The sequence below is a fragment of the Engystomops pustulosus genome, chromosome 6 (assembly GCF_040894005.1).
Source record: "Engystomops pustulosus chromosome 6, aEngPut4.maternal, whole genome shotgun sequence".
Lineage (NCBI taxonomy): Eukaryota > Metazoa > Chordata > Amphibia > Anura > Leptodactylidae > Engystomops > Engystomops pustulosus.
The window spans coordinates 89,907,094-89,921,111 of NC_092416.1; the positions used below are offsets into that span (position 1 = coordinate 89,907,094).

The window sequence follows — 14,018 nt, forward strand, 5'->3', positions numbered from 1 at the left end:
TTGGACACCATCCTGGAGAGGGCGGCGGATAAGAAAAAAGGCTTCCCAGAATCCAGGACCAGTCTGAAGAAACCTTCCTTTCGTGACCCCAAAGAGAGGAGACCATCCTTTAGGGGTAAGGGTAAACAAGGAAGGTGGAGTTACCCTAAAGGTGGAAGAGGCAGGGGGTTTCTGCTCAACCCCAGTAACTCCGCTACGAGTTTCAGGAAACAATGATGCCAAGGTGGGAGGAAGACTGTTGAATTTTCATCAGCAATGGAGCCGGATAACATCAAACCCCTGGATTCTGTCCATCCTCCAGGACGGCTACAAGATAGAATTGACCGCTCTTCCTCCCACAAGTTTCGTCCTTACCAGACAACCCTCTCGGGACCTGTCGCTCCAACTCTGGACAGAAGTGCAGAAGTTGTTAGAACTGGATGTGATTATCCCTGTACCCCAGGAACATCAGAGAAGAGGACATTACTCTCCACTGTTCCTCATAAAGAAACCGAACGGGAAGTCCAGGATGATCTGCAACCTGAAAGGGCTAAACAGGTTCGTCCTATACAGAAAATTCAAGATGGAGACTGTCTCTTCCGCTTCAGCGCTAATCCATCGTCAGGCGTTCATGTGTACAATAGACCTGAAGGACGCCTACTACCACGTCCCAATATACCCCAACTCGCAGAAGTTTCTCAGGTTCGCAGTCCTGTCACCAGAAGGCGAGGAAGCTCACTTTCAATACAAAGCCCTTCCCTTCGGGATATCTTCTGCACCGAGAACCTTTTCAAAGATTATGGTCGAGGTGGTAGCGTTTCTGAGAAAAGAAGGAATATCCATCATTCCGTACCTAGACGACCTTCTGGTAGTAAGTGCCTCAAGTCAGGAGCTGATTCTTCACAGGGATATCACCATGAAGACTCTTCAGCGGCTAGGCTGGATCATCAATACAGAAAAATCCAACCTAGAACCGAGCATGAACGTGGTATTCCTGGGAGTTCTAGTAGACTCCACACGACAGATGTCTTTTCTCCCACCAGCAAAGAGAGAAAATTTAATTCTCCAGCTAAACGCGTTCAAGAAAAAGAAGAGCTGCTCCATAAGAGAAGCAATGAGGATCCTTGGGCTCATGACTGCATGCATCCAGTGCGTGCAATGGAGCCAAAGTCATACAAGGATACTACAGAACTGGGTGCTGTCCTCTTGGGACAAAGATCCTGGTCACCTAAACCAAAAGGTGGAGATTCCCCTCTCAGTCTTACGGTCCATAGACTGGTGGACAGATCCAGCAAACCTGGGAAAAGGAGTACCCTGGCATCCTTGGCCAGTGACAACTATACAGACGGACGCAAGTCAGTCAGGTTGGGGAGCGATTGTTGCAGGTCATCCTGTCCAAGGCCTGTGGCCGGATTCAGTGAAAACCCGTTCCTCAAATCATCGGGAGTTAAGAGCTGTTCTGGAAACCCTGAGGTCCAGCACACAAAGGCTGAGAGGAAAGCATGTCAGAATCTTTTCGGACAACGTCACTACGGTAGCCTACCTACGTCACCAAGGGGGAACCAAAAATCCGAGTCTCCTGGCACTCTCAAACAAAATCTTCACCTGGGTAGAAGACAACCTTCAATCCCTCTCCTCCATCCACCTCAAGGGGGAAGAAAATCAGGCAGCAGACTTCCTCAGTCGGAGGAAGATAGATCAAAACGAGTGGTGTCTTCACGAAGATGTCTTCCTTCAGTTAACAAGGAGGTGGGGACATCCGTCAGTAGACCTGTTTGCCTCCAGCAAGAACGCGAAGCACCCGCGTTTCTTTTCCCTGGAACCTACAGTTCCCTTCAACCAAAGAGACGCATTCAGCCAGTCCTGGGGGGGGGCTGTTACTGTATGCCTTTCCTCCGATACCTTACTTATGTCCCGGGTCATACAAAAGATCAGGGAAGACCAGGCGGAGGTTATACTCATAGCGCCTTGGTGGCCAAAAAGGAACTGGTTTCCTTGGCTAAAAAAGATGGCAATGGCGGATCCATTCCGGTTACCACCCCGTCCAGACCTCCTGTTCCAGGGTCCAGTCCTTCATCCCAATCCGCAGGCTCTCCAGCTCGCTGCATGGATCCTGAAAGGAAGATACTGACAGCCCAGGGGCTATCGGACAAAGTGATCTCCACGATGAAGGCTAGTCGTAAGGTGGTCACCCACAGAATTTACTCCAGAATATGGAAGAAATTCGTGTCTTTTTGTGGCTCAGTCCCTCCTAACCAGTTGTCTCCCAACATCTCGCAGATACTGGATTTCCTGCAAGCTGGGTTTGATAAAGGGCTGAAGACGAGTACACTCAAGGTCCAGGTATCAGCCCTTAGTGCCTTCTTTGATACTTCCTTGGCGGAGCACAAGTGGATCCAGAGGTTCGTAAAAGCTACCTCCAGATTGAGACCTCACTTAAAGCAAAATATCCCAAACTGGGATTTGTCTCTGGTGTTGAATCACCTGACAGGTCCTCCGTTTGAGCCCTTAGAGACTACGGACCTTAGAAGCCTAACCCTCAAGCTGACCTTCCTTATAGCCATAACCTCAGCTAGACGGTTAGGAGAAATCCAGGCTCTCTCTCTTAGAGAACCTTACCTTAGAATTCTGGAAGATAGAGTGATTCTAACTCTAGATAAGACCTTCGCTCCCAAAGTGTCTTCCAGTTTTCATCGCAATCAGGAAATTGTGTTACTGTTCTTAGGGTTCTGGCAAAAAGAAGGTAAGGAGTCAGCTTGGCATACTCTGGACGTGAGGAGATGTCTTCTCCACTATCTGGACATCTCTAAACCTTGGAGAAAGGACGACAACATCCTTCTGCAGTATACAGGGAAGAATAAGGGGAAGAAAGCTTCCAAAGCATCTATTGCCCGTTGGATCCGGACTACCATCAAAGAGGCATATGATGCCGAAAATATGGACATTCCTGGGACTGTCAGGGCCCACTCAACCAGGGGGGTGGCAGCCTCATGGGCTGAAAAACGTGGGGCCTCTCTAGTCGATATCTGTAAAGCAGCTACCTGGTCTAGCCAGTTAACATTCGCTAGACACTACAGATTAGATATCCAAAGCGCCAGGGACCAGGCTTTCGGTAGGAAAGTCTTGCAGGCAGTTGTCCCACCCTAAGGTACTGGTAATCTGGTACATCTCCAGTTGGAGCCGTCACGGGGGACGCCATGGAAAAGGAGAATTATTCTCACCGTTAATTCGGTTTCCATTAGTCCACCATGACGGCCCATATATTTTTCCCATCCCCTTTTATTTTTATAACGGTGAGAATAATTCTCCTTTTTTATAGCTTTTGTATTTTTTTCCCCATTTTTACTGAAGTGATTTGGCAAAAATGTTAATTTTAGCATCACCGTCTTTCATATGCATAATTTTTTTTATTTTTCACCTCAAATCTATTTAAGAGCTCATTTTTTGCGAGAAGGATTGTTCTTTTTAGTGGTCTTATTTTAGAGTGCATAACTTTAAATCACTTTAGAGCATTTGTTTTATAGGGTATTAATTAAAAATTGAGCGTTTTTAACAAATTCAATTTGCAGATCTAATGATTGTTTTATTATTCAGATCGATACGGACGCAGGGATTTCAAATATGTGTGTGTGTGTGGGGGGGGGGGGGTTGTGTGTTTTATTCAATTGTACGGAATAAAAATTTTGAGGAAATCTTGTTCATTTTAGCATCACCCTCTTTTCATATGCATAGCTTTTTTTTGCCTCACAAATCTGGTTAGGGGCTTATTTTTGACAAGAAGAGTTGTTCTTTTTCTACTGGGCTTATTTTAGAGTGTGGAAAATTTCACTTTTTAGAGTTAAATATTAAAAAAAAAAAAATCAGAATGTTTGTGGTTTTTTTGGCATTTACCATGTGGGTCCAGTAAACAATTGTTTTGTTATACAGATTGTTACAGATGCGGCAATACCAAATATGTGGTTTTTTTAGGGGCTTATATTTTATGTATTTATTATAATGTGTAGTGTTTACTTCTACATACTTGAACCAACAATGCTCTGAGCGCTGGTTCAAGTTCAATACACTGCTCTACAATACTTTTTCATTGTAGAGCAGTGTAAACTGTCTGAGCATGCAGGCGCATGCCCAGACAGTTTAGTCAGACCCAGAAGGGATCTGACTGCCTCAGAGCAGGCAGCTCTGGGGCAAATGGCAGTCCTCGGAGATGCCCAGAAGTGGATTGGACTATAACGTCCTGGTGCGCCTAGTGGTTAATTTGGCAGCAGAGATATCATATTTTGACTCAAAGCCATGAGATGAGTTCCAAATCCAGAAGCACGTTTTAAGATAAAGTTGTGTTGCTAGAGTTCCAAACTATTATTAGGAAATGTTTCCAGGTGTTTGCCTCTAAGGCTACATTCACACAGCTGTTGGGGTAGGGTGGCACAGGCATATACAGTATATATCTCATCTTTCCCTGTAATTTGGAGCTGTGTATCTATGGAGAGGGACAGGCAGTGCATACCCCCCACCTGAGGCACAGTGTGAATTTAGCCTTATATTTCATGTCTTTTGGTCCTTTCCTGCCTTAACTGTAAACAGTACTTATATAAGGCAGATTAGAAAGTTACCTCATTATGGAAGGGAGGAAATTTCACTTCAGTATAAAGCTCTAAATATACCCATTTGTTGGTTTTAAAGTTATGGTACATGTACATTTCACACAAAGCCAGCTGCTTTAGTAGGACACCTTAAAACTCACTAGACCCAAGTGTGAAAAAAACCACACACTAATGGGGTAGTTACATGACTGTATAGGCACCCATGATCCAGACTGGATCACCCATCCAGCCCTGATGAATGTCTATGGCACCTGGCTGTGTTCATGTAGGTAATTCCTACATTTTGCCAGAGTTGAGGCAATGCTGCTCAACTTTCAGTGAGCGGGTGCAGAGCACTCAGGGCCCTGCACTTCTACACCTGGGCAAGCACATGGCCATGTGAATTAAGCCTAAAGCCATCAACAAAGTTGTGCAAGACATTTTGTTGCCGAGTAACTCCAAGGCAGAATTCAAAAGGCCCCAAGCACACATCTATATTGATCCTTGCTTTTTAGCAATTGAGCCAGTGGACCAGAGCATTGTAGAAACCAGAGGTTAGTGAGCCCACAAGTAATTTGTGTGTGGTCCATAAAATAGTAGGCCCTCATACACACGTGAAAGATAAATGTAGTGAATCCACACATGCCCATCCACAAAGGAGATACCACATCACAGTTCACTTTTTAATTTCATTATGAATGTAACCATATAAAAACCATAACTTATGAAAGTCACAATGGGCAATCTTTAAATGATCCATAAAACAAAACACCTTTCCGAGTCAGGGTCTGAAAAAGATGTACAAAACCGTACAAAATGGCAGATAATGTGCCCACTGCTGCACATACTGATGCTGAGCATGTGGGGGTGTCTTACAGACAAACACTGCTTGCAACCAGGAGTGATCCATTTAGTGTCCACAATGTCCATCAATCTTTCATTCCAGCAGCATCCAGGTTGTGATGTTTGGAACGGAAAATTAGAGATATGCTCAATGGGAGGTAATTGTACTTTTTTTTTGGGGGGGGGGGGGGGGGGGTATCGTGCAAGAAGAGTCCTTTTGTTCGCAAACTGTTCTTTAGGCATTCCCAATAGCAGGTGACGGTTGTAGCCTCCTGCCTTAGGAAAGCCCCATGACAGTTTGAGAACAGTCTACAAAATAAATTCATGATATCTACAGATTCAACCAGCTTGTAAAGCTAGATATTCTCAAAAGCCATGCGGCCATTTTGCAAGTTGGACCAAGTCATCAGTGTGGACAAGGTGCTGATTTAAAGACTGATCCAGGGTTTCTAAAATATTGTACCCTACTGAGGAAACCAGCAGGGAGGTAAAAAGGTGTATGCTATATGTAAATAAAACCACACAGCTAAATGTATACTTGATGCATTGTTTTCTGTCTGGTCAAATGGTTTATCAGTCTTCCCTTCAGCGCATTCTGTAATCTGTGGAACACGACAATTCACAGAGCTGGCCTTTGAAGTCAATGTCGACGGTAAAATCCAGGTCTCGCTGCAATATAGAAAAAAAGTCAGTCAAGGGCTGCATATTTTTTTTTTCTTTTTAATTGGTCACATTTTTTGCAAGGTGGTCCAAGGAAACAATGTTAGAGTTTGACCATGAAAGTTCAATTTTAGCCCTCCAGTGATGTTTACACATCATTTTTACCCTTCCTTTGGAAATTTACACAGCCCATGATAGAGTTATAGGATCTAAAACTAATAAAATATAGAGTAAAATTGTGTGGGCAAGGATTCAGCTTCCCCTGCTCTGAGATGCTGTATTCCGACAATGTCGTTGAATTGAGGGTCCAGGGTTTATCTACACATTCAGAAGCCAAATAAAAATGCATAGTATCTGACAAACAGCTGAGGGATCAGATTATGAAATCCATTAGATGGATATAAGACAATGGGGGAACATGTAGCCGCCTCAGATTTAATCCATTGTGCCACATTTATCTTTGTTTGTTACACTTGTGCAACTTTTGGGCTCTATAAGGGTCCCATTCTTGTGCCTAACAAGTTCCAAGACAGACTATGCTAGACCCAGACCTACTGTTGCAACCTTTTTGGTTTGTGTGCAACTTTACCCCCTAATAGTAGCTGCAAAAGTTAGCCTACACAAGCAACCCATCAAACAGGAAAACTTAGGATACATTGCAATGATTAAGTAGGCCACCTACAGGAAACTAGAAAGTGGCAGACAAAAATATATGATACATGTGTCTTAATGACTCTTCAGCACCACCTACTCAGCTTTGAAGTTGGGTGTGTCTTTGACTACAGGGGGAGGGGCGATAGAGACACTTCAGTGCAAGACAGGAGATTAAATGGTCAGATCCCAGGGACACAAATTGTTTAGACCAGAGCTGTGACAGGTTGGAATTATATTTGTAATGCTGTATTAGTTTACTAAAAATTAGAGCATGTACTTGGCCACAAATTACCACCAGTGCAAAAACCTTTAACAAAGCTAGAAACTTACATTATTTTTGGCATTTGGTTTCATGCCTATTGTTCCAAATATCTCCTCTCCTGTTTTAACAGTCAAGTAGTCTTCCATATAGAAGACAGTCTGCTTCCAGTGAGTGTATGGAGATTCAGGGCCTACAAATAAAAAAAATTAAGTTAGCAAACCAGCTCAACATGAGTGGTAACAGCTTAGTGTCAAAATACTTCAGATGTTTAAGTAAAATATACATACTAGTGGAGAAGCCAGTCCTCTTATGACAGCGTGTGAATTCAATGTTGAAATAAGCAACCAGGGCATGGATGTAGTCATTTCTCTTCACTTGGAGGCAGAATGGAGAGGTAAAGCTTAGGTCATCCACTTTTACAGTGTAGATGTCCACTTCCTAAAAACAAAAAAGCAATCAAATATATGCACATTTATGACCTGGTATCATTCATCAGGGGGTATAAAATGTTGGACAAAAAGGTTTGGGGGCCATAGTGACAAATCTGGCATAATTCAAGACAAGGTCAAAGCCTGATGAAGTTGGCACCAGCTGCAGAGGCAGATCATGCAACAGCTCTACATTGCATCTGCTAAATTGAGATTTGTGTTTGATACTCTTTGGGAGGGGGGGGGGGGTGGTAAAAGGAAAGTATTATTTCAGAAGATGAGGTGGTGCTCTGCAGGTATTGGGGGGGGGGGGTGGTGGTGGTGGTGGAGGTGGTAGTATTCTTTTTGAAGCTCCCTCCTTACAAGGGAAAAATAATTTAACATACATAAGGTGCAGGTTGCCTGCAATCCTAAGTGACCATGCTTCAGCATTTTATACATACCTTGATGAGACAAGAGTTTGTAACCAATTGTTTGGGATCAACCACATCAACAAGCGGTTCTTTAATTGCTACATCTTTAATGCAGGACATGTCAAATCCATAGACATTCTCCCACCCTGAAAGAAAACTTGTGTTAAGGGCTTACAGGGTCAATTCCATAATAGGTTCCCCACCAAATCTGACTATTAGTACAATCATTTTTAAATTCCAGGAAATCAGACTTAACCATAGACCTTTATGTGCGTAAAATGGTCATATTACAGTAACCTACTTAAGACAAGTCACCATATGACATTTTTCTGTTTAGAAAATGAACACTAGTGGATTTCTGAATCTGCAGCAAGATAAAAACCAAACTCTAGATTGCTAGCAGATTCACATCTGGATACTGTGGATCACAAAGGAAAGGCTGCTAGCCATTAGATTTGCAGCAAGTTAAATTAAAGCACATTATCTTAAAGCCCAGGTATTAAATTCAGAAGTTAAACAATGTGAATCTTCACAAGAGGATGTGAGAACTTACAGTGGATTTTGTAGTCTTTGTACTGTCTGTCTTCAATGGCAGTCACATAAAGAGTTGCACGATCAGGGAATATAAGTCCATCAGGTGTCTAACGTAAAAAGAAAAAAAAAATTAGCACATGTCCAAAAGTTAAAGATAAGGGTGATGCCACACATGACGTTTTGAAAAAGTTTGTCAGTTTTTAAGCTGTCTTAAAAATGCATGCGTTAAACACATGCGTTTGTCCGGTTTTTATTGGGCAAATTCAGGAAACCTGTCAAAAACGGATGCTTTTTTCTAATGGATTGCTTAAAAACTGACTAAAAACAGTTTCAAAACGCCATGTGTGGCATCACCCTTATCCATATGTTTATGAAGGTGTTCACACTAACAGTAGCAAGGCACACAATATTGCAAGGCAAAAATCATAGGAAATATGAAGTTTGGCTTCAGGTAGGACTTACCAGCCATTTGTCACGTGCATAGATTACGGTGTTCAGCATAGACTCATAAAAGAGACAATATCCCATCCATTCACTGATTATTATATCAACTTTTTCTACAGGCAGTTCAACTTCTTCCACTTTCCCCTTTATGATGGTTACAACTGTAAGTAAAACCAGTAAAGTTTAGCAAAGTTCATGGACAAATCCATTACAGCCTACATTTATAGCAGTTACAAGACAGAACATACCATGATCCAGTTTGTTTGCTTTAACAATCTTTATAGCATAGTCAGAAATACTAGAGCATTCAATCTGGAAAAAAAAAATTGAATGGTTACTTCAGAGAAAATTAATTTGTGGTAGGCAGGCACGTGTGCAGACAAAACCAAGTGTTATTAAAACAGCTGCCAACAGAAGAACTGATTAACATGTGTCAACTAAATAACTGCAGTGGCATCGTGGAAGCGTTGTTCACACAAGTACAAGTAAAAGGCATCAAATCTAGAGTTACTCCTCTTTCTCTGGTAATGAAGTTTAACACTTCAAATACAAAGCTCTATATACCTATTAAACCTAATGCAATGCATGCTATTGACCTTCACTGTTTAACAGTGGAATAGGTCTATCAAGTTATTGATGGCAATAGATTACTCAAGTAGTTTTATTCATATTATACAGCAACAAATAGTTAAGATATTTGGAGCACCCTAAGAAACCTTTGAAGATTCCAAGTATATTGCTCATGGAATACAAAGTTCATATATTGGAATAGTATACTCACTGCGTGTTAACATTGAATCTCCTTGCGTTTCCCTGAAGTTCTTGTAATAGTTGAGGACCAGCGCATGACAAGTAGTTGCATGGCAGTCTCAAAGACTCATCATGCATTAAAATCTGCTAGGGATGAGTTATTCCTCAACTATTACAATAGGAGCCATGATGAGATTTAATGTTAGGAGCCATTGAGTACACTTTTAAGTCAAGAATTTTAGATTATCCCTTGACCAGTAGACTTTAAACACCCTGGACCAGCTAAAGTTTTAAAGCTAGCTTCACATTAACCTCCCTCTGTTGTAAGGCTATATCAGGAGGATTAGGATCTCACTATATGCTCACAGTGGGATATATTCACCAATGAATATCAACAATGTTCAGGGCATCTGCTGAGAGAAGGAACTTTTTTGGAAAGTTACATCACTGGGAAACTCCACTTTGTTGGACCACTAGTACTGTTCAGGGCCTTCACGCTGTGACAAAATCTACTGTTTCTTTGGTTGTGCTGGACAGCTAGTTCTGCACACACCACCACATGTTGTGCTTTGCCTAGAGATGCCATGTTGACAAGTTTACCACCTTTTCAGTTGATTTGGCATCTTGCTGCAGTCTGGATATTCTTTATCCAGTACCAATACTACAAATGACATGTTTGTTTATTATTGTATGTTACTATGTGGCATGTTGTAGCATTTTACATTTACTTTGAATAGTGCTGGTCCTAAATTTCTATTCATCTACCATTGATCCCTATAAAGAGCCACAGTTTTACATCTGCATCAGGGCATCTGCTGAGGGGATGCAACCATTCTTACATGGACAGTTGCATCACTGGGAAACTCCAGAGTAAACTTTGTAGAGGTCAGGGGATGGATGCAATACAGTTGCATCCATCGCAGGTTACTATGGCCTCCACTGAGCATATATTGCTACATGAAGCACAAGGCAGGATGAAATTGTGCAGTCTGCAGTTTCTTCAACCAGCATTAAAGCATTTACCAAGCAGAAAGGACCGAAAGGCTACTGGAAGAATTTTCTTACCCCAATAACCTTCTTTGCTCCAGCCTTAGCAGCAAACATGCAGAGGATCCCTGTTCCACTCCCAACATCCAGGACAACCTTATCTTTAAACAAGTGTCTGTTGTGAAACATCGAGTTACGGTAGGTCAAGGTCCTAACTTCATCCTTTAACATCTCCTGCAAAATAACAAACCAATATTAATTAGGAAACTGGAGAGAAGGAAGGAGGGGAGAGGAGAGAAAAAGCCAAAGTAGACCAACTTACCTCATGGATACCAAAATGTGCATAAGAGTCAAAGTAGTAATCTTTAGAGGTCATTTCTTCTGCAGTTGGCTTTACGCTGCTCTCGGCTTGTGTACAGGAAACCTAGTTGAAAAGATGGAACATGAGCATTGATCTTCAAAATTAGAAAGTCAATATCCAACCCAATTCTTATGATTAACCAAGCTAGGAGGCCAAGAGCACATTATATCTGCATCAAAGCTTAGGATCATATAGAAAAACTGGGATCCTTTAAAGTATTATTTATTCAAACTCATGTTCACCAGACATCAAGTGAAGGACAAGGGACACTACTAAGGAGATGCTACCCCCCCCCCCCCATGGCCTGCTCTAGAGAAACTTAGAGGTTATCTGAGTATACAAAATTTACTTCAGGGCGGGCAATTTAAAAATAAACGTACTTACCTCATCTGGCGCTGCTGATGTCCCGTGCCACGGTCCATCTCATCTATGTGCTGGTTTACAAGGGTGCATAGGGAGCTTTCTGCCGGCCGCAAGCTCCCATCTGACACCCTCTCCCAAGGCTTACAGAGATAGGGACAGATTGAAGGAGCCAGCTGGCAGCTCCCTGTGTGTGGATTCTGTGCCCCTGTAAACAAACAGGGGCACGGATCAAATGGACCACAGCATGGGACATTGGCAGCACCAGAGGTAGGTACACGTTTATTACTTTTAAATAACCCACCGCAGCTAGGCCATGAGTAACTTTTATAACCAGATAACCCCTTTAAGCTTTGTCAAAGTAAGGAGCTACAGAGTGCACCAGTTACAACAGAGTAGGAAAGAGCTCCACAAAAACTTCCATAGCCCTGTTGGCCAAGGTTTAACCAGAGATGTGCAAAGGATATTTACATCTTCTACTGCAGGCGACAAGTTCATTCCATTGGCCAACTTGGCTACAAAGTTCTAGGAGAAAGTAACAAGGAAAGAGTGAATAAACTGCAGATTCTACACTTCAATGGCAGAAAAAAAAAGTTTATAACCAAGACTCATGAGGTAATCATGTATGACACAAGAATAAGTTTAAGACACCCATACACCTAAAAAAGGCAAGAAATAAAGACTTGCTCATCAAATGAGGGTGTAAAACCCATCTTGACAAGTCATCAGGCAGAGTCCCTCAAAAAAAAAAAAAAAAAAAAAATTATATGTATATATACCCAAAAGCCACAACGAGTGCAAGGAGTTGGCTGAAATTGACAAGAATATTTGACTGCAGATCATGTTATCCCACAAATATGAGGGCTCACTCATACAGAAGTAACATCCCATGTCCAAACAAGCCATTCATTGACAAGTTATATGCCCTCAGAACAGGTCAAGGAGGCCTCCTCATACACATGGAAAATCCCTTTTATTGTCCATGAGCCTTCCCACCAGTTTAAACAGTTCCAAAATAACTGTATAGCAGTGCTACACACATACGATCAGATTGAGCTGTAGGTAGACATGATCAATAGGTGTCTAGATACTACCTACCCCACCTTCTGTGGATAAAATAAAAGGGTCATTTATCAGGAGAAACAAGTGTGTGGGTGGCAACACTATAGCACCCATGTACATCACACCTGCGGCTAATCAGATCTTATCCCACATGGATGAGTCCATCTCTCCCGGTATACTGCACTCTGATACAAGTACAACACAAGTCAATAGTCTTACAACCGCTCAAAAAGGTTTTCTATAGACCCAACTCAGAAAATCAGAGCTGCCATGTGTTAAATGGGTTTTAACTTGCAAGTGTAAATCCGCTTCTTATCGGTTGGAGATTTTACAAAAGATCCAGGCAACAAATACCGGATCACTGATTCCTTTGAGACCACGCGAGGTGGTACCGGGGCCCGACGGAGCCCGGAAATTGCTTCCTTGGCTGATAACAGCGAGTATTGTACCCACGAGGCAAAGTGATGGCCCTGGCCAAAAGCTGCACTATCATCTCTAGGCCGGGCCTCGGAGCAGCGTGTTATCAGACATAGGAAGCCATTCATACACCCGGGCAGTGTAATAGAGCAGGCCGGGGACACACGTGGAGCGCAGCACAAGGCCGCCCTTTGTTGCCGGCATGTGGGCGGGGGCAGGCATCCATGGCAGAGCCAGGACACGATGGGGCAACTACCTAGACCGCACTTATACGTAATACCGCCAATAGCGGAGGCTAGAAGAGGCTCCATACCTACTCTACGGCGAGGTTGGGCCTGCGGAATCACCGTATTTGCCTGTTCGGTCCTCCCCCTCCCTCAAAATGAATGAGAAACGGCGCTATCCGTGCCGGCACACGGTCCTTACCTCCATACTGCAGGTGCTTGCCTCCGCCATGATGTCCGCACCGTCTCCCTTGCTTCCTACACGCCACACAGTTGCCCGGTACAGATGAATTAACGGCCTCCAACAGAACACTGCGACATGCGGCGAGGCCCGTCTGTATATAAAGGATGTGCAGGCTCCGCCCACAGTTGCAATCTTCTGGCGCCCTTAGTGATTTACGCCTTTCCCGCTGGATTGGTTGAAGCATGAAAAGTGGGTGTAGCGGAGTGTAATCCCCGCCCATCGCCAGATCTTGCCTTTCTCCGCAAGCAAATTCTATAATGGAGGCGCCAACGTGATGTACTGCGAGGGAGGCCAAACATGTCCGCGGATGTGGCGGGTACATCACCGAGCTCATCCATTACCGAGATACTCCAGGAGCCTGGATCTCACATAAGCCCATGTAGCCAGGAACCACAGCGGATATCAGCCGTGACCGCTCAAGCCCTTTCCTTATACTTATCAGAGACAGAACTTGGATAAATCAGCCAACGTGCAATGGAGCTTGTGTTATTTATATCAGGGACAAAAGTGGTCACAAGGTTGTACAGTTCTCATAGGGGTTCCAATGGAGAAGCATTGTGGTCCCACCAATATGTCACCTCACACAGTAGTGATGGGCAGCCTGACTCTATAGCGAGATGGATTATTACACCCCATTCATTCCCATAGGAAAGGTTTTCATCAGCCACCCTCCCATCCTCACTCCACTATGAACCTGCACTATTAAGGTGAAAGGGGGCATGGTCTCAACATTGGGCCAGGGCAGGGCTAAGTGAGAAATAATGTCAGTATAAGGCTGCATAGTGGGGCATATGTACGACCAATACGCCCCCCATA

General features: G+C 43.3%; 1 protein-coding gene across 2 annotated transcripts; it reads right to left on the reverse strand.

The window, feature by feature from the left end:
- Positions 1–5,228: 5,228 nt before the first annotated feature.
- On the reverse strand, positions 5,229–13,317 carry PRMT1 (protein arginine methyltransferase 1). 2 transcript variants are annotated; one of them, XM_072110336.1, is made up of 11 exons: positions 13,161–13,305; positions 11,727–11,780; positions 10,857–10,958; positions 10,613–10,768; positions 9,046–9,109; positions 8,816–8,958; positions 8,373–8,460; positions 7,850–7,965; positions 7,266–7,416; positions 7,047–7,168; positions 5,229–6,071 (listed from the first exon to the last, which is right to left on the reverse strand). In XM_072110336.1, the coding sequence occupies exons 1-11, from the start codon at positions 13,188–13,190 to the stop codon at positions 5,988–5,990; spliced, it is 1,110 nt and encodes a 369-aa protein (XP_071966437.1). In that variant the 5' UTR covers positions 13,191–13,305; the 3' UTR covers positions 5,229–5,987. The 2 variants fall into 2 exon arrangements, with proteins under 2 accessions (XP_071966437.1, XP_071966436.1); XM_072110335.1 differs by lacking the exon at positions 11,727–11,780 and having other exon boundaries at positions 13,161–13,317.
- Between the last annotated feature and the right edge of the window lie 701 nt (positions 13,318–14,018).

What these genes read in the sequence shown, in the direction of transcription:
- PRMT1 (XM_072110336.1), bottom strand. Translation starts at nt 13,190, where the DNA reads ATGGCGGAGGCAAGCACCTGCAGTATGGAG. An exon ending in CAAGCACCTGCAGTATGGAG is followed by an intron (nt 11,781 to 13,160) that starts GTAAGGACCGTG and finishes ACTTTCTCCTAG; the next exon opens with AACTTTGTAGCCAAGTTGGC. An exon ending in AGCAAACAAACTGGATCATG is followed by an intron (nt 8,959 to 9,045) that starts GTATGTTCTGTC and finishes TTTTACTTACAG; the next exon opens with TTGTAACCATCATAAAGGGG.